General features: G+C 42.2%; 2 protein-coding genes across 2 annotated transcripts; both read right to left on the bottom strand.

Annotated features, from left to right (window-relative positions):
• Positions 1 to 3867: 3867 nt before the first annotated feature.
• LOC147641563 (uncharacterized) lies at positions 3868 to 5124 on the bottom strand. The gene has a single exon (XM_086807692.1). The coding sequence runs from the start codon at positions 5122 to 5124 to the stop codon at positions 3868 to 3870; it is 1257 nt and encodes a 418-aa protein (XP_086663818.1).
• Positions 5125 to 16476: 11352 nt separating this feature from the next.
• Positions 16477 to 19907, bottom strand: LOC147641562 (uncharacterized). Its single transcript, XM_086788955.1, has 2 exons — positions 19344 to 19907; positions 16477 to 17037 (listed from the first exon to the last, which is right to left on the bottom strand). Exons 1-2 carry the CDS (start codon positions 19830 to 19832, stop codon positions 16603 to 16605), a joined length of 924 nt encoding a protein of 307 aa, XP_086645081.1. The 5' UTR covers positions 19833 to 19907; the 3' UTR covers positions 16477 to 16602.
• Between the last annotated feature and the right edge of the window lie 425 nt (positions 19908 to 20332).

The raw sequence follows: 20332 nt of genomic DNA, 5'->3' as shown, positions 1-20332 counted from the left end.
GGCAGAAGTCAGCAGAGAGGCAAATCCCAAGAAAGGGGAAAAGGTAGGAGCAAGTCCCGCTCCAACAAGGATGTTGAGTGCTACTACTGTGGCAAGAAGGGACATACCAAGAAGCAGTGTTTCAAGCTTAAGAATGATAAGAAGGACAAAGCCAAGGAGAATGATGCAGATGCAAAGGCAATAGTACCAGTAAGCAAGGGCAAGAGCAGTGTGAAGATTGAGGAACTTCATTCTACACACGGTTATGACAGTGAGGGAGATGTCTTATTTCTCTCTACCTTGGATGCTCATGCTCTCCATGCAGGTGGTCTTGCAGACATGCACTCTTGGATTATTGACTCAGGTGCCTCGTTTCATGTCACACCTTACAGAGAGTTGTTTGTGAGGTATGCAGGGGGCAGTAATGGAGTCGTTTTTCTGGGAGATAATCATGCATGCAGTATTGTTGGTATTGGGGATGTCAGGCTTGTGTTTGCTGATGGTACTCAGCTCATGCTCCATAATGTCAGGCATGTACCGGAAGTCAAGAAAAATCTGATTTCCACTGGTATGTTGGATGATGAGGGATTTGTGACCAACTTTGGTCATGGTTGTTGGAAGGTCACCAAAGGTGCCCTGGTTATTGCCAGAGGGCCCAAGGTAGACACAATGTATACCCTTCATGCCAAAATGTGTAATCATACTGATATTCATGCCACCGAGCTGCCGAATCTTTCAATGTGGCATAGCCGGTTGGGACATATGAGCATAAGTGGAATGGAGCAATTGGCTCGTCTTGGCTATTTACCGTCTCTTAAATTTTCTGATCTTAAGTTTTGTGAACATTGCATATATGGTAGACAATTACAGTGCCCTCATAAGAGGAGAATAGGACATAAGGATGCTCAGCTTGAGCTTGTACATACAGATGTGTGTGAGATGCCTAGTCCATCACTTGGAGGTGCACGGTATTTTGTCTCCTTTATTGATGATTCCACACGTAAGGTGTGGGTGTACCCTCTTCGGTTGAAGAGCGATGTCTTTACAGTGTTTCAGAAATGGCTTGCTTTGGTTGAGAACCAGACAGGCAAAACACTGAAGGCTTTGCGGTCAGATAATGGTGGGGAGTATATGTCTAAAGCATTCAATGACTTTTGTGATGCTAGAGGTATTCAAAGGGAACTCCCTGCTCCTTACAGTCCACCGCAAAATGGCACTGCAGAGCGCATGAATAGAACCATACAGGAAAAGGTCCGCTCTATGATGTCACATGCTGCTTTATCTTATGGATTTTGGGCTGAAGCTGTTAAGACAGCAGTACATCTCATAAATAGGTCACCGAATAAGAGACTGGATGGCGGAGTGCCAGAAGAGCTTTGGACAGGAAAACCTCCGTCCTATAAGCACTTAAGGGTCTTTGGTTGCACTGCGTACGTGCACATACGCAGAGAAGAACGAACCAAGTTAGATCCTAAGTCTCTAAAATGCATATTTCTTGGATATGGTGACAAAGGTGAGATGGGTTACCGCCTATGGGATCCAGTAAATAAGAAGCTTATACGCAGCAATGATGTCTTGTTTGACGAGTCATGCATGTTTAAGGCAGACAGTAAGTCTTCTGATGCTTCAGACATTGATGTTGATGACTTGGAACACCCTGTACAATTCAGGCAGCCTGCTAATCAGCCACTACAGCAGCGTAATCAGCCTTTAAATGATGCTGCAGCAGGTCAAAATAATCATCCAGCAGTGGCAGAAGATGTCCTACAGGACATGCCACCTTTGGAAGATCTCCCAGGCATTATTTTGCCACCAGATTTGATGGAACAGCCACCTGTTTTAGGTGACCAGCAGGCTGGACAGCACGACCCATGGATCCGTAGGTCCACACGACAAAGGAGGCAGCCAGCCCGATTTGTTCCAGGAGCAGATTTTATAATGCTTACAGACTGTGGAGAGCCTTCCTGTTATAAGGAGGCAGTGCAAATGCATGATAAGAGGCTATGGGAACTAGCCATGAAGTCCGAAATGGACAGTCTCCATAAAAATGGCACTTGGGAATTGGTGCAGCTGCCAAAGGGCATGAAGACATTGCCATGCAAGTGGGTATACAGACTAAAAGTCACACCTGGAGCTAGACCACGGTATAAAGCCAGATTAGTTGCCAAGGGTTTTAAGCAGGAATACGGTGTAGATTTTGATGAAATCTTTTCTCCCGTGGTCAAGATGACCACACTCAGGACTGTACTTGCTTTGGTTGCATGTGAGGATTTGGAATTATGCCAAATGGATGTGAAAACGGCTTTCCTTCACGGTGATCTTCATGAGGAGATCTACATGCAGCAGCCAGAGGGTTTTGCAGTCAAGGGCAAGGAGTCACTTGTATGCAAGTTGAAAAAGAGCCTTTATGGGCTGAAACAGGCACCAAGAGAATGGTATAAGAAATTTGATACCTTCATGAGGTCCCAAGGTTTCAGGAGAAGTGATACCGATCACTGCTTGTACACAAAGAAAGCTACAAATGGCAGCTTAATCATTCTCATTTTATATGTGGATGATATGCTTATTGCCGGTAAGGCTCGTAATGAGCTTGATGATCTAAAAGGGAGATTGCATGAGGCCTTTGATATGAAGGACCTTGGTGATGCAAATCACATACTGGGCATGCGGATACGGAGAGACAGGGGACAGCGTCTGTTGTATTTGTCTCAGACAGAATATATTGGCAAACTGTTGCAAAGGTTTCACATGGAGGGGGGGAAGACTCTTAGTTCTCCATTGCCTCCATATGTGAAACTCAGTGCAATGGACAGCCCACAGTCAGATGCTGACAGGGCTGAGATGGCCAAGATTCCGTATGCTTCAGCTTGTGGCAGTCTCATGTATGCTATGGTTGCTACCAGGTCTGATATTGCGTTTGCAGTGGGAGTGGTTAGCAGGTATATGGCAAATCCAGGCAAGAAGCATTGGGATGCAGTGAAAGGTATTATGAGATACCTGAAGGGCACACAGGAGTTGTGCATATGCTTTGGCAAGCAGGATGCAAAAGTGCATGGTTATGTTGATTCAGATTATGCTGGTCATCCAGATAACCGGAAGTCTACTACCGGTTATGTTTATACATTCACAGGAGGTGCAGTGTCGTGGGTATCAAGGATGCAGCAGTGCATAGCCTTGTCCACCACAGAAGCTGAATATATTGCAGCCACAGAGGCATGCAAGGAAGCCTTATGGCTATCTCGGCTAGTGGGAGACTTGGGCATTACAGGAGATATCCCATTGTTGCATTGTGACAGTCAGAGTGCTATTCAGTTGGCACACAATCCTGTCTTTCATGCAAAGACGAAGCACATAGATGTAAAGTATCACTTCATCAGGGAGGTGATAGATGATAAGCTGATTCAGCTTGTCAAGATTCATACGGATGACAATCCAGCAGATCTGTTGACAAAAGGCTTGCCTACAGAGCGGTTTGCACACTGCCGATGTTTGATGGGTATAGGATGAGCCTTACTGGGCCATGTACTCCATTGTGTATATACTTGAGGGCACATTGCCTTTAAGTGGGAGGTTGTTGGGGTAAAGGCGTATGTGCCTTGCCCGGCCGCCCGAGTCACGGGCGCCCGCCCACTGTACCCTATACATATAGTGATTATACTGTATAGGGGGAGCTACCACTTTGGAGTCTCCCCACCCACGTACTGTGTGTTCTTCCTACACTCTCACTCTCATAAGGTGTCACCATTAAAGGGTCTATTTCCTCTTCATCATTGATAGGCTCCTCAATTTGGACCATAAAATCATCCCTCACTACCTTAATCATCTTGAAATCAGTTCAATCATTGAACTCTCCTCCATCACCTCCTATTGTTTCATTGTATTGTGCTTTCAAGAACTCTCTGGAAAATGACTTATTTTCCTTCTACTCATCTTTTGTAACGACGAGCCATCCTCACTCTTGTTATCTTTTTGCTTATATCTCTCACATTCTCTGAGCAACTTTCGAGTATACCTCGCATTATATTTGAGTTCCTGTCGACAACGACCAATCTCACGATCTTTTTCTCGAAGTAAGGCTTCCCAAGAAGTTTCTTCTTCATGACGGCACTCCTCAAGTTGCAAGGTCAAATCTTGCAAATGTCTAATTTTTATCTCAGCTCGTCCCTTATCTTCCTCTAGCAACTTCACCTTCCTTAATAATGCGTCCATCGACTCACTAGAAAAAACTCGTTCTAGCTCTAACTGCTCTTGCAATTTCTCAATAAGGGCATATAGCTCTTGGTGCCTTGCTTTATCCCCATCGTCTGCTCTCCTCTGCTTGATTGTATCCATGCAAAAGCAATCCACTACACACTCCTCTGGTGATGACAACCAATCGGTAATGTCATTGTCAGAGTCATTCTCCGAAGAAAAATGCACTCGATATTCTCCCATACCGGCATCCAAAGCAAAGTTAGAGCACTCTCTCTTTTGCATTATAGGCTCCTCCGTATCAACCATTTGCATTTGATACCCATTTTGAAGAAAACGAGCATACTTATCTTTATTTAATGCAAAGCGTTCTTGGACTACTTCCTCACCAACGGATGTATCACTTCCATATCCCGTCATTTCTTCGGTTGTAGAATGTGGTTTAGTGAACTCCCTCAAGAATTCTTTAGACACAACCCTCAATTGAACTCTATCCGTGCGTGGACCTATGATTATTATCCCTTTATGCCACTTTTGAACACATCGAGCTTGTACTAACCAAGGTCGTCCTACCAAGATTGGAAACGTTGCACCATAGGAATGCGGTCGCACTACTAGATAGGTAACGCAAAACTCCAATCCAGCTATTATAGTCTTTACTCCTTGAAGCAGACCTAATGGTTTCACTCGACGTTGATCTGCTACTTGCAACATGATATTTGTGGGCTCTAAACCCTTTAGGCCCAACTCTTCCATTGTGTATTCAGTCATGAGATTCACCGCAGCTCCTCCATCTAGCTGTACCCCCATGACCTGATGATGTCCAATTTCTACCGTAATAGTCGGAGCCTCAGAATCCATAAACATATCAATTACTTGCACTCCTGTTTCCAAAGGTTCTTTAGGAGTCACTTCTTTTCTCACCCGCGAACGTCGACATGCAAGTTGATACATCTGCTTTCGACATATTGGAGAGATCTCCGCTAATGTAGGTAGACTAATAGACACCTCACACCGTTCCAATATATCCCATAAATCAAATTGAGGTTTTGGATCAACTTTAGCACCTATCCCGACCTTCTTAGCACGTGGTACTTTTAATCTACCAGGGAAAGGTGTTACACCAAGTTGGAAATGAGGGCCTTTTCCTACGCGTGCTATGGGAGGTTGATCAGACGATTGCTCATCCGTCACACTGGCTCTTGACTCTCAGCAACTTCCTCTAAAGATGCCTCCTTAAGCATGCTTACTTTTCCTCCTTCTAATTGGGTTGATTTCGGCAAGCTTTCCGCAGTCCTTTACACTTTCCCCTGGGACCTAGTGACAACTCCCACCATTGGATGATTATGAGAAAATATCACCTTTCTAGATTTTCTGTCTGCCGATTCTTTCCTAGCATCTACTATAGGGACTACTTCCACTAAATTTGCTGAAGTACTTGGACCCTCATCTACAATTTGCTTCCCTTTGTCCCCTATTAATTTTGCATTACTTTTAGGGCAATCTTTCTCCTCGTGGCCCTCCTCACTGCATTGCTTGCATAAAGGAACATAATCTTGGTGTGCCCTTGCATTCGAGCAATATGCAGCAATGTGGCCTTCTTGGTGGCAGTTCCAACAAATCACTATTCCTTGGGTAATTGTATTAGGACTTCCATATCCTTGATAACCCCGGCCAAAATATGGCCGATATGGTGACCCTGGCCTTTGTCCCCTCATTCCACCTTGCCCTCGCCCTCGTGGAAATGGAGGTCGGGCTTGTGCGGGTAATCCTTGCTGCAATTGTTGCTTATAGGGTTCTGGGATTCCTCTTTGCATAAAAGGTCAAGGTGGAGGTCCAATTTCATAAGTAATATTATTCTTATTCATGCAATTAAAATTAGTGTTCATCCCCTGCGCTTGCCTTCTCTCATGTGCTTGCTTAATGAAGTAATTTTCCTCTGTATGATTGTTTTTCAAACAATAAGTACAAAACAAGATTCGTGGTTTGATCAGGTACGACTCGAGATACAGTAGGACACTCTGTAGCCAAGTGGCCATAGCCATGACATTTTCCAAACCATATATTCGATCGGGGTGAACTTTGCACACTGGCTTGCAGAGTAGGCAGCTGTGGCTCTATAGCCATAACGTCCCTTACTGGAGCTCGCACAGCACTTAAGATCTCCTCTTTAAATTTTCCCAACACACTTGTCAGAATGTCCCCCACCCTTGCCTCGCCACTAAAGGTGGTGGTGGTGTTCCGGTCTGAAGCATATATAACACCATATTAGTGAATTTGGGAATTCCCCAATTCCCATTTTTGAATACTTAAAAAAGGAGACATGGATAACATGTTTGTTTCTCAAAACCCTATCATGTGACCTATCGTTGGAAAGCGCTTGAAAAATGGAATCTAAAGAGCTATAATGCGCTCATTTTGGATTAGTGGTGTTCAAGTTATGGTTAATCCAAACTTTTGACCACGTGTCCCAAACTTGTGGGAAATTCCCATATTCCCCAATATGGTGTTATATGCCGGTGCAGTCATATATGGGTTTGGAGGCATGTATGATGCTGGATTTGTATTAACAACCACTTGTGGTTGTGAGGGACCGGCAATTGTTGAGACCTCCTGGGGTCTCATAGAGCTAACCATAGGTGATGTCCCCATAGGGCCATAATGTAATTCCCTCCGTCGTTTGCTGTCCCAGCTGTACCTCTTCCCAGTTTCTAGCTTCTTGTTTGGCCGCGTTCAAATCAAGAGGCCGACGAAGCCCAACATACTTCTGAGCCTCTAGATCCCTTAGACCATCAATCAAACGATGCTTTTGTGTGTCATCATTAGGGGCTGCTGCTCCCATCTTCCTCACAATGGTCTCCATGCGTTGTATGTAATGGTCAATGCTCTCGTTCACTCCTTGCAACAAGTAGTCTAATTGCTGGGCTAATCTATCTTGAAAACCTTGCCTTCTAAATTTGGCCAAAAAAGATGTTGATAGATTTTGGTACGTGGCCTTGGAGGCTGCATCCAAGTTGCCATACCAACTTGCTGCTTCGTCTTTAAAAGTTGCCGGAAAGATATGCAACTTTTGATCTTGATCAATTATCTCATTAGCAACACATGTCACCTCAAACTTATTTTCATTTGGAAAAATGGTAATACCTCAAAAGTTGGATCGTCCCAAAAATTTAAAGATCTAGGTCTTACCCTAGGTAATCGCGGATAGCTTCTAAGTCCTCTAGGCACACTACCGCTAGTGCCTGCAATAGTCTCTCTTTCTTCTCTTGTTGGGCTATCAACTTGTACAGGTCGATTGTTGACTCCTAAATCCCTTATTGTTTGGTCATCACATGAAAGATCTTCCCCGCTTAGACTAGAAGGAACGCTAACCTGAAATTGACCGCTATCCAAGGATCTTCCTTGTGTCACGTTCGGTTCTTGCTCTCTCAACAATAGGTTCACTAACTCTAATTGCGTAGCGAGATGGATTTCAGCTCGTTTAGCCCTCCCTTTCCTCCTTTCTTCCCTTGCTTGTCTTGGGTCAATCGTTCGACCCTGAGTAGACTCACTCATGCACTTCTTACTTCCTGAGGTTCTTCGTGATTCTCTGGATTATCTAGCTTGATGGACCTTAAAATTGCCTTGATAAACCACTTCCACCAGATTGGTGCATGGAACAAACCAAAGGGCTCTATGGATCTAAGATAATCCTTGCAGTATGTAGCCTTGATCTTACGTATCACATCACTGGGAAACTGTGGGTAATATTCTTGAATGAATATGTCCTCCCACTCTTGTCGTTCTTCTTCGTACGGAACCCAGTTAGCAAAACTCTCCAAAAAATCACATGTGTTTACCAATGCCCCTCTCTCATTTGACTCCTCGCGGCGGCCACTCCTAAGTCCTTCTGATCCTTCTGATCCTAGGAGTCGTGCCGTTTTTTTTTGGTTTTTTTTTTGAACTCCTAAACCCTGGTTCTCACACGCAAAATATATGCGCCGAGATATCCCGTAGCTACTAACTAGCTAGTGATCTCCCGGCGAACGCACCAAAAATGACTGGCCTTCCTACTCTCTAGTCCAACGGACTAAATACCCACTAAAACAGTGAATGCGTCCTAAATAACAACCACACACAGCCTAAATCCTAGAAACACACACCGAAAAGACATCTTTTTGTATGAAATAATTTACAATGTTTTATTTACACACCCCCACACAGACACAGAAATGGAAAAGAACAAACTACTACAACCCAACAGATCATCAAGACACAACTTCACCATTCTAAACTGAATAAAGAAATTTAATGTCAAAATGGTTTTGTGTAAGTTGTTTCCAAGAATTTAATGAAAAAGAACCGATATTTCCAACACTTCCACATTTCAGTCACTCTGCAACAGCATCACTGCATTCAACATTTGGCTAATCTTCACTTCACTCCACTCTTCACTCTCTCTTTCACACTTCAAAACTCTTTCTTTCTTTCTTCTCTCTCTCTACTCACTATTCTCGTGAACTCTCTTCTTCTTCTTCTTTCTTTGTCTTCCTCCTCCTGAAACACAAACACAAGAATAATGCACACAATCTAATACATTCTCTCACACTCTCATGCTTTTACTTTTAAGTATGCACCATGTCAAAGTGATCAAATCTCTTTCTCTCTCTTTCCTATTTTGCATGTACACACATAACGTAGTCATATTGCCCTCTCTCTTCTTTCCTTCTTCTTCTACCCACACACAATGTCTCCTCTACTTGCTATGGTTCCCCACCTTCTCTCTCCTCATTTTACCATGAGAGCATGGAAATCTCCCACATGCACACACACGTTTCTTTCTCTCTCTCACTGTCTACCATGGGTGGCCTTCCTAGGTGTATGCTTACTCTCTTCATGAGCATCCCCCTTAGTAGTGTGGCTAAGGTCCGCCATTATGGTACCTTGTCCATGTGTAGGCTGGTCGGCTCCAAGATGCGGCCTAACCATCGGGCCACACCGCCGCTCCATGCTCACACACCGTCAGCCTTTGTGCTCGGCTAGATCCATGGCACGGCGGTCTTACAAGGTCTGCCCATAACACATGACCGGCGGCCTCTTTGTGGCATATGGCACACTCGCGGCACGCAACTCCATGACCACCTCGCGCACTAGCCACCCGATCAAGGCTACTCGCTTGCTCCATGGGACACACAGCGCCAAGCATACCTACGCAAGTCACCTCCCAATAGCACGCCAGCTAGCCCGTTAGGCACATGGCACCAAGCTCTCCATCATTAGGCGGCCCTATCTCACACGGCGCTCAGCTCTGCCCACTAGGTAGCCACCTATGTGGTGCATGGCACACAGCCTTGCCATGCTCTATGTGCACGACTGCGATTGTTATGGCACACACACGGCATGCAACCCTCCACGAGCGTAGCACCCAACCCCTTAGGCGCATGACACTTAGCCTTAAGCGCTCCAGCCCGCCATCCATAGGCGCACGACTCCTCTAGTTGACCACCAACACTCCAGCGCTTAGCACTCTCGTGCAGTTGACCCCCTCTCTTGAGGCACGGCCTCCTCATCACCCGCCAGCCAGCCCATCCTTCTTCAAAACCCCCACAGAGGTCCTGTCATCCCACACCAGCATATTCACCCTCACCCCCTCTGCTGCCTTCTTTTTCAACAGTTCCCCGAGTGTCAATCCCTCTGAACCCTCTATTGGCCTCTCCCTGTCATGAACCAGCTCTATTTGTGTGTACACAGACCAGCCTGTAATGTGATTCCTTGGACAGAGCACACAGTTCACCTCACTCCCTTTGAAAAAATCTTTTGTATCCTCATCATGCGTCACCATCAGCCCTCTCCTTCGCGCGGCCATGGGCTTGCGAGGTGGCCGACCTCAACGAAGAGCCAACTCCTCCTTGTGATGCGCAGGCGGCAACCACTCCAATGGGCTCCTCCCCTTCTGTGCTCCGCTGGCACCCCAGGCGCAAGCCCCATGCACCGGCCTGCCTTACGTGTCAAGGCATGGGTGCTCTCAACACCCTCCTTCCATCTCTGGCCATGGCGGCCGTCGACCACAGAGCCTCCGCCATCTTCTACCTGCGCTTACGCAAGCCCTTCTCTCTCTCTATGCTTACGCCTCTCTCTCTTTCTTTATGTATAGAATTCATTAACAACAACAACAAACAAGCTTACCTTCTCCTCCATTAATTCAAACAATAAAGGAGTACTATGATGTTTTTGCTTGGAGTTATAAAGATCTCAAAGGAGTTGATCCAAGCATATGTCAGCATACAATTCCATTGCAAGAGGATGCAAAGCCTTCCAAGCAATGCCCTTATACTTACAACAATGAGAATTTTGCAAGAAAGATAAAGGAGGAAATAGACAAGCGCTTAGAGGCAGAATTTATCTCTATGAGATTGAACACACAGAATAGATCTCCCCTATTGTAGTGGTGCCCAAGAAAGTTGGAAAACTTCGAGTGTGTGTAAACCTTTAGAAGGTAAATGCAGCTACTGTATGTGATCATTACCCTCTTCCAATCACGGATCATGTTTTGGAATGTGTTGTAGGAAAAAAGGCATATAGTTTCTTGGATGGATTCTCCGGTTACAATCAAGTGTCAATTGATCCTAAGGATCAACACAAGATAGCCTTTGCTACTGAAGATGGCATCTTTGCCTATCTTGTTATGCCATTTGGTCTAACAAATGCACTTGCAACCTTTCACAATGGATAATGAGTCATGTATTCAAGGAGTACCTTAGGCTATTTCTTGAGATCTTCATGGATGATTTATGTGTTCTCTCACAAGAGCGTGATGATCATATAGAACACCTTAGACTTGTGTTGCAATGGTATTTCACTGGATATGGATAAAATTGATGTCATTGTCTCATTACCTTGACCTATCAACCCTAAAGGGTTACAGATATTCATGGGACATTGTGGCTATTATCGTCGATTCATCTACATGTACGCTGTCTTGGCTAGACCATTATATGCTCTTCTTGTAGAGTTTAACAGAATTGATGAGTATGAGGAATCCTTTGTAAAGGAATCCTTTGAAAAGTTGAAGCAAGCATTAGTTTTTGCACCCATCTTACGGCGGGCACCAGAAAGGCAATTGAACAATGCTAAGAAAAATTATACCACAACAAAAAGAAAAGGGTTGTCCATGATATATGTAGTAAAGAAGTTTTGCCATTACCTTTTGGCAAACAAATTTACATTCTTTGTGGATCATCAAGCACTGCTATATTTGGTGAACAAGCCTTGTGCAACTGGAAGGATTGTGCGGTGGTTTGTCATCCTTCTTGAGTTTGATTTTGAAGTGACAGTTCGGAAAGGAACAACTCATCTTAGGGCATATCATTTGTCTCGAATCACCTCTTGGGAAGCTCCTGTGGGGGTGTGGATGATGATATGTTAGATTTAATGCTTTTCCTTGTAGAGGCAGCTCCTAAGTGGTCTAAACCCATTTTAGAAGTTTTGACAAGTGGGCAAATACAACTAGTGGGTCCTAATGTGGACCTGTGGTGGCGATCATTCAAGTTAATCTCAGGGAGATTATATCGTCAGGGTCATGATGGTGTGTTGCGGCTTATACCTAACCCTGACCAATATGAGGAGATCTTGGAATGGGTACATGAGGATATTGGTGGAATCCATGCATCAACTACTACTTGTGTGTGCGATGTATAACTCAAGATGGGCAATCATGCGGATGCTGAAGAATTTGTTTGTTGTAACTGCACTTCATGTCAAATTCAACAACCAATTCATTGACTAGTGTTGGTAGGACCCTTGGTTACGAGGGGCCGATGCTCACTTTCATGGGATTTACATTCTGGTTACATATGCACTCAAAACAACACAACTAGACTCTAAAATGACCAAAACTAAAGGGGTGTCATGAAACATGATTCCTATCATCATCTTCTTTTCTTAGAAGATAGAATGCAACTTAGTGACTCACCCACCATTCACAAGAACATGAGACTCTGGTCATAGCCTTAAACATTATAAGTAAAAAGAATTTGCTGTTGAGATAAGTCTTCAGTTGTGTTTCATTTGCAGCTAGGATTATTGCTCCATTCTTTTTGCACATTATTAAAATTCAAACCAGCCTTGCACTTGTATGTTCACCCTTGCTTGCAATCATTGTTGTTATGTTGTAGGGATTTTCTCTTCGTGGCATTTTTCTTCACTATCATCTCTTGTTTTGCAGACTTGACATTGCCGCACTCGAGGACGTGCGCAGACTAGGAAGGGGGGAGTGTTTGCAATGCATAATCTTATGATCATGGATTGAGCTCATAGGACCTTTATGTTGTATCACACATACATTTTTATGGGCTCATGTGAGTTCCAATTTGTATTAATAGGGCACTTAGGGTTTTTAGCCGTATTAGGGTTGGGCGGCCAAATGTGAAAGGAATGGCTATTAAAAGACATTCTAGGTTAGAGATGGCACCTTTTTACCTCATTTTGAGAAAGAGAGCTCTAGAGAAACTTGTCCATAGTTTTTGTAAGCTCTTTTTCATCCTCTCCTGAATGCATTACTCTACTCTCATTCTATAAACCATCCTCTAATACTAAGAGATATATTAATCTCCACTTTTCACTTGCTAATCGAGCATTATTAACTCTCAATCATGCTAAACTCTCTCACATTTTTGTTAATCTAATGTGTTAGCATTTTTATGTTATGGGGGGCTGATTGTGTAATCACATTTTGATTAATGTGTGCTTGAGATTGAGTTTATGCATGCGCTTACATTAATTCATTTTGAGTTAATTAAGTTATGATTGAGTTTTAGATGCAAATCTGTTTGCTCTTAGTTTGTGTGTGTAACTAGGAATGGTCAAGAGAGAAAGAGTATTGAGTGGGTGGGATTGAGAGAGATTTATTGGTCATTGAAGGTGTATATTAAGTCGATCTCCCATTCGGGATAGCCTCCACGTGCTAACCGGGTTAATCCTCGGATTGACAATCCATTGGATGGCTATGTGTAGCTACTACGCTATGCTATGATGCTCCAACAGCCATTTAGTGGGAGAATGTTGGGTAAATGCCCTCAGTGGGGCCGACGCCCACTGCCCATCAGTAACACTTACTGACCATAAGTGTATAGACTATACTAGTGAGTCACTCACTTGTATTTTTATCATTACAGGTAATAGAGAAGAGGGTAAGGCTCTCCCTCTCACCACTCCTGTGTGTCGTCTCTCTCTCGCACTCTCTTCCTCCCATCTTGGCAGATCCTTGCTTCTGTGCACCGCTTCCCTCATGACGTGGCGGAAAAGAATACGTACTTTTTAGAGTCTCATGCATGAGGGTACCCAAGTGGGAATGGGGGCTATATAGTGTAAAAATGTCAAGTGCCACATCACTTTAGGTGTCTTGACTGTTCCAAGAAGAGAAGAAGTGGTCACTTGAGAGCTCCTAGAGGAGTATTTTGGCTCTAATTCTCTCGTATGGCATTGGATTAGGGAAAATGAAGGACATATTTGGGGATTTTTGGCCGTTCTAGATGCATTGATGGCCTCAATGTTGCCAAATTCAACAAGGAGTAGGAGCTGTTTGAGGTGGCGTTGAAATTTGTATGTATGCTTTTGTGAGGAGTTCGAGGTTGAGTTGGGGGTCCAAAATTACACCTTGTGTTTGCAATTTGAATTATAAAAGTGTTGTGTGGATGGTTTAGCCCCCCTTTATGTGTTTTGCAACCATTGAAGTAGTGTATGATGAGTGGATTATACTCCCTCCCTCTTCTTCATCATATGAATGAATAGAAGGATTTCTCTCAAAAATTATGTTAATCTCTCTATAAGAGGAGGCTGTCAGGTGTTCTATATGTTTATGTTGTTGGTTTTTGGTGCCTAGTGTTGTCTGTGGGTTCCAAGGCTATAGAGGCAAGGGGTTTCCTTTCTTTTTTTCACATCACAACGTGCCACCATAGGAATTTTCATGGCTTATCAACAAGAAGCAACCCATTGTAGCTACATTTAGTTGCAAAGTCTCAGTACAATATAGTATTTAGTGGCTATTTTTGAGTGTGTGGCTCATATGACTTAGGTTGACTCGGGTGTGGGACAGTCCACATCCACTACCATATTTACTTAAACTTAGAGCACATTGGCATTTTTGAGAAACCCAATTTTTCATGCTTGAACAAAGCAATTGAAATGCCCTATCAGTGGATAACATTGGCATTTGCAAGAATTTTTTCATGCTCATACAAAGCACATAGAAGTACACTATCATTATGTCAATAATGAGATACTGGTAGCACAAGAGATCAGTATGGTTGATGTGCCCATGAACGACAACATTGCGGGCCTTTTCACAACCATCTAATTGATGAGAAGCTTGATGATTTATCAAAATTTTTAGGCTTACTCCACTTTGTGGATTGAGTTTCCTCCTAGAGCTAAAACTTACCCTATACATTTGGTGTCAAAACATGACTGCCCCCAGTCACATCCATCGCTACAAGGGGATTTGTTATCATACACTTCTAGTAGTGAGATATGACTACACTTAGTACTAGTGCCCAACATTTTTTTCCTGTTAGGATGTTTTTTTCCCCAAAAAATTACATATACCTAGTATGTACTATTACAAGGTTATCAATTCTTCACACACATTTACCATAATATATCATCCTCTTGTTGTGTGCTCTCTAGCTTTGGCATGTTCATGTGTGAGGTTTTGATTCCTGAAGCCCTAACAACAAGGCTCAAGAGTGTTGGAAAAAAACCAATGCACACCTCCTCTCATCATTGCCTACCTTTGCTGTGTTGCCCAATTATAAGGTCCCCACAATGAGGACTAGCATTTACAAGTGCATGTAACATTGTTGATTCCTAACAAAGACATTTGGAAGGGTTCTTATTCCAATCATTGATTATGAAGATATGGCTTAAGTAGGCTTGACCTATTACCAAGTAAAGTATGGGAGGATTTAGCATGTCAAGCAAGATAAGGCAACTTGCCTTATATTGTAGGCCCCAATGGGGAGCCTAAATTCTCTTAGATTATAATTTTGGTTTTAGTAGTGATGTAATAATATGTAGGACTTAAGTAATCTTATAGATTGATATGTGTGGTTAGTTGGTCGTAGTTTGAATACATGGGCGATATAATGTGTCATTGCTACTACCATGCTTTGAAATTAAGATCCACACCACTTCAAGCACTATATAGAGATGTAGTTGTCACTAGTCAATGCAACCAATGCTATAGAGAGCTTCTAAATAGAGTTCATCATAGTTTGTCTAGATCACTATCATGTAAGGTCTTCTTGATAGGCCAAAGCAGGGACACACCATCACATTGTGCCCTGCAACTTATTGAAGGACAAAAACGTTATTCTTTTATTTCTCTACTTTGCATTTTCTTAGTCATTTCCTTTTCAAATATTTTCTCTCAATTGGTCCACATTATGATAATTACGATCTAAATGCACACTCAACCCCATGCATTTTGTTGACAAATAATCCAATACCTATATTATATCATTCCTTGCTATTCAATAAAGAATTGTCACTATGTTTGCTACTAAATTATTTGTAATGTCAAGCTTACATTATGAGCACATTGGTTTTTAGATATAATGCACCTCTTTTTAGTACTCGAGATGGAAGCTTAATCATTTTTAGAGATAAATAACTTATTTTCTTTAGTCTCATAATAAGATGGAAGCTTGATTATTTGTAGAGACCTTTACATCCTTCAAAATTTAATCAATATTATTTTTATAAAACTAAAGTAATGAGGTTACAAAGTGGCTTATGTATGTAACTTTATGTAAGAATTTCACGCACTCCATAATTCATGTGTTTATAATTGTTTTTGACATTCTGAGCTTCTTAATTTTTCTAAATGAGTAATACCTTCATATACGGTATCTAATTTTTGCAAAACATTTATGTGCATGAGCATTTTTCAATTTTACTTCTAAAAAAACCATGTAAATGAATTAGTTTTATAAATAGAAAAGTTATAGTGCATGGATACTCAAAATAAAAAACACACAAACATGATCATTTTAAATTTCTTGAAAGGCATGTTCTATAGACAATTTCGCCTATGCTAAAATATCTTCTTTTAAAACCAAAACACAAGCGATCAACATTTCACTCATTTTAAGCTACAATATGAGTATTTCAAAGTTTCAAATAAAGATTTGTCAAATTCAGCTCTTATTGGCAAAATGAAAATTTTGATAAAAGGAACTCATAAGCTTCCAAATTTTGACATTCTTGATATTATCTTTGTTGGTTAAGTCTCAATCATAAAACATTCAAGAGAAATTAAAACAACCCATAAGAAGTCAAAAGAGAAAGCCTAGGTTAGTAGACAACCAAAAAAGCATTACATATTTTTTCAAATACTAGATCTTATTCCCAGAACATTATAGCTACACTTTATTAACCCCTTTAAGTACATGGAGATCATGCAGATGGTAGATAATTGAGATCTACAATGTATTGAACTTCTCCAGAGAAGTAGGAGGAAATAGGATCATAAGGATTGTCACCATTAGCATTGTTGGTGACATAGATCCACCCTGTGTTTTGTTGATAGGCATGGTCGATGACATCACCATAATCAAAGTTAGAAACATTAATGTCCGGGACATTCCAAAAGATTCCATAAAAGTTGCTTCGATCATATTTAGAGGTCCACGCAGCTTGCGTCCATGTTGTCGCATTTACATTCGTCTCAAATATGCATATGATGTCAGCTACCCTTGCTCCATTAAAGATGAGGTAGCTCTCCAGAGTACTTGTTCCAGGGTTGGTAACCACAACGCTCGTTGAGCTCTTTGACTTCACATATGTATACAAATTTTGGTAGTATGCTTGCTTGCCATTTGTGTTTGCGGCCTAGACTCAAGACATAAAAGAAGAGAATCACAATCTTTGAGAGTCAAATTACACAAGGAAACCAAAATGAAATTTATCATATTGGCCTTAAACATTAGGAAACATCATACAATTGGTACAAAAGATCTCTAGATAGATTATTGAGTATTTAACTACTATCCTTTAGTATTGCAAGCTAATGTTGTGACATCAAACTCTCATTTAATGAAATATATTATGATAGGAGGACAAAGAATGTACTAATGATACCCTACATTTGAGAGTAAATTTTCTTAGATGGAGAACTTGCCTCTTTCAAGATTTATCTAATATATTCTTTAAACTTCATTATTGATTGAAAAACAATCCCTCAAACATCAAACACATTCTACATACAAGTCCTTGGCTAAACTTTCTCATCTTACTACTATCCATCATGAGGATTACCCAAAGCTAGCACAAAGGCCAAACTCAATTGCTTTATGGTGATCCAAGTAGATTACCCAAAGTGAAATTGAGTGAAATTGAAAATTTTATATACTCATGCTAATTCTAAAAAGTGAATACGAATTATTAGCTTTACTTCTTTACTTGGTTGAGTGGGCCTTGTTATTGTCATTGTACATAGGAAGGTTTGTTTGAATCATATTTCAATTTCCACAAAGGTAATTCTAAAATTCCAAAAATAGTTTAATCATATAATGCCAAAAAGAGACGACACCACATATGCATAATAGAGAATAGCCTTTCGGAAGGTTCCACATGAATGCAAACCTATGGTAGATTTTGCATATTTTTGACTCCTTAGAAAGTCATTGAAAATTTCTACGCATACACTAGAGGCAAGGCAAAGAGGTTAATAATAAACTATAATTCAAAATGTTCAATGTTCAATATTCTTTGAAAGCATAAAACCATAAGCAAAAAAGGGCAGAGGGAATGAAATATCACCATCCTTTTAGGATATGTAAATAAGGTCAAGTTTGGAAGACAAAGGTGCAATGATCACATAAGGATCCATGGGAACAATCTCCATAAGAAGACTACTATTTAGTGACAATAATGTGATGTCTTCACTATTGATACTTTCCTCCAACTATATTGGTAAAATAATGTTATTTGACCGGAAAGCTCATACATGAACAACATGCTAGCATAAGTGTTGATAAGTGCTCTCTTTCCATATTGATGTGAGTTCTGGTATGGAGTTGATTATGCATTTAGGTCTTCTCACACAAGATGCACCATTGTAGACATTCATAATAACAATTGCATGTTTGTAGAGGGTAGAATTGTCAAACCTTGTTAAAATATAAGATGAGTGTACCCATGGACACTAAGATGCCATGCTTAATCGTGTGAGTAGAAGCAGATAGGGTTTTGCATCATACATGCAAAATAAAAAGGCTAGCAAGTAGAAGGAATAAGAAATGTATTTCTCTTCTATGTTTGTCTATTACAAGAGCTCATGCAAAAGTTGTGAGAAATGGGGGATTCTAGAGAGAGAGAAAGAGAGAGTGTGTGTGTGTGTGTGATCTCAAGAGACCTCATAGATATATTTAATGGGAGTGATTCGAACGGGTGACCTTAGAATAGGTGCCTTTTTAGTTGAAGGCCTTCTCTAACAAAGAGAATAGTATGTGGGAAGAACCGCAAGTAGATGTATTGGGAATTTGGGAAAACCAAGCACTCAATTTTGGCTCCTCTTGGAGAGAGAGAGAGAGAACGAAAATTAGTACAAAAACTAGTTACTTATCATCAGTGTATTGGGAATTTGGAAAAACTAAGCACTCAATTGTGGCTCCTCTTGGCAAGAGAGAACCAAAATTAACACAAAAACTAGTTACTTATAAATGTCATCTCTCACACTACCTTAAAAGACTCTTGTTTAAAAACTAGTTATTTATTGCTGTCTCCTCATTCAATTTTCAAACCAAATGAGACCCACACTGAAAATTTTAGACATTTTCCCACTATAATTTCCACTTTGCAGATTAAGGCAACATCAAGTGAGGCTCCGCATACCTGGTTAGGTGCGGTGGGGCAAGGGGTTGTCTGCCCTCTTCAAGGATCAGCAGCCCTTGCCCACCATCGCATCTAGCTAGGTCTGCGGAGCCTCGTGTGTAGGAGGGGCGCCGGTAGCCCCCGTTTCCCCATTGGGCCTAGCTAGCTAGGTATGGGGAGCCCCGTGTGTGGAAGCTCATGATGTTTCGAACAATGTAGGGAAATTTAGGAGAAAAGGCAAGGAAAAATGTAGGGAAATTTTAGGAGAAAAGGCAAGGAAAAATGCCCAAAAGTGTAAAATGCAAATGTATGAATGTGTGTACCTGGTCGAAGAAGATACCATTGATGGTCGGGTAGAAGCTGTACCAGGAGTCGATGTTGGCTTCCACGGAGGCGAGGGAAAGATTGCCATAATTGGTGGCCACGTAGCCAATGACACCGCCAGAATTGGCCTGGAGAGCCCGGATGGCGGAATCGTAGCTGGACTGGGCGGCGCTGCCCGGCCCGCTGTCGGGGTTGGCCACAGCCACCACGCGATTTGGCAGCGAGCTGGCTGCTGAGTTGAGCGCAGCCCACGCCTGCGGCTCAGAGGTGGGATCGAAATAGGCCGGCACCATTACATTCATCAAGTTGCTCCCCGCCCCCTCTACTACTGCTGCCAGAAGCCCCATCACCATGCCCACGACCACCATCACCTTGCAATAATCTCCCCCCTTCCCCATCTTGCTCACGCTGCAGAACCGCAAAGCAAAAGGACCAGTGGCTTGAAGAAGGAGAAGAAGGAGAGACTCTAACTTCACCCTGTCTGTCATCTTATAAAGCTTCTGACGGGAGAGCCTTTCGCCTGCACTCCGCCAAGTACCCCCTGCTCTCTCGCCGGCTTTACCTATTGCAGTCAACGGGCCATCTTGATATATGTGTACACTGTCGGCTCACGTAACTTAGCTTGCACAGGCAAGTATCTATGTACATATGTAAAAATTGCACGTGCGAACATGCATTCCCTAGCCTATCGTGGAAGGCCTGCATACACACACACACATATATATATATATATATATATAAACATGGAGATTCTAACTTCGCCCTGTCTGTCATCTTATAAAGCTTCTGACGGGAGAGCCTTTCGCCTGCACCCCGCCAAGTACCCCCTGCTCTCTCCCTCCCTCTCTCTCTCTCTCTCCTGTGCCGGCTTTACCTATTGCAGTCAACGGGCCATCTTGATATATGTGTACACTGTCGGCTCACGTAACTTACCTTGCACAGGCAAGTATCTATGTACATATGTAAAAATTGCACGTGCAAACATGCA

Source organism: Cibotium barometz, chromosome 1, assembly GCF_041138505.1.
Source record: "Cibotium barometz isolate CiBa-2024 chromosome 1, ASM4113850v1, whole genome shotgun sequence".
Classification (NCBI taxonomy): domain Eukaryota; kingdom Viridiplantae; phylum Streptophyta; class Polypodiopsida; order Cyatheales; family Cibotiaceae; genus Cibotium; species Cibotium barometz.
This window is presented reverse-complemented; position numbering and strand designations above follow the sequence as displayed.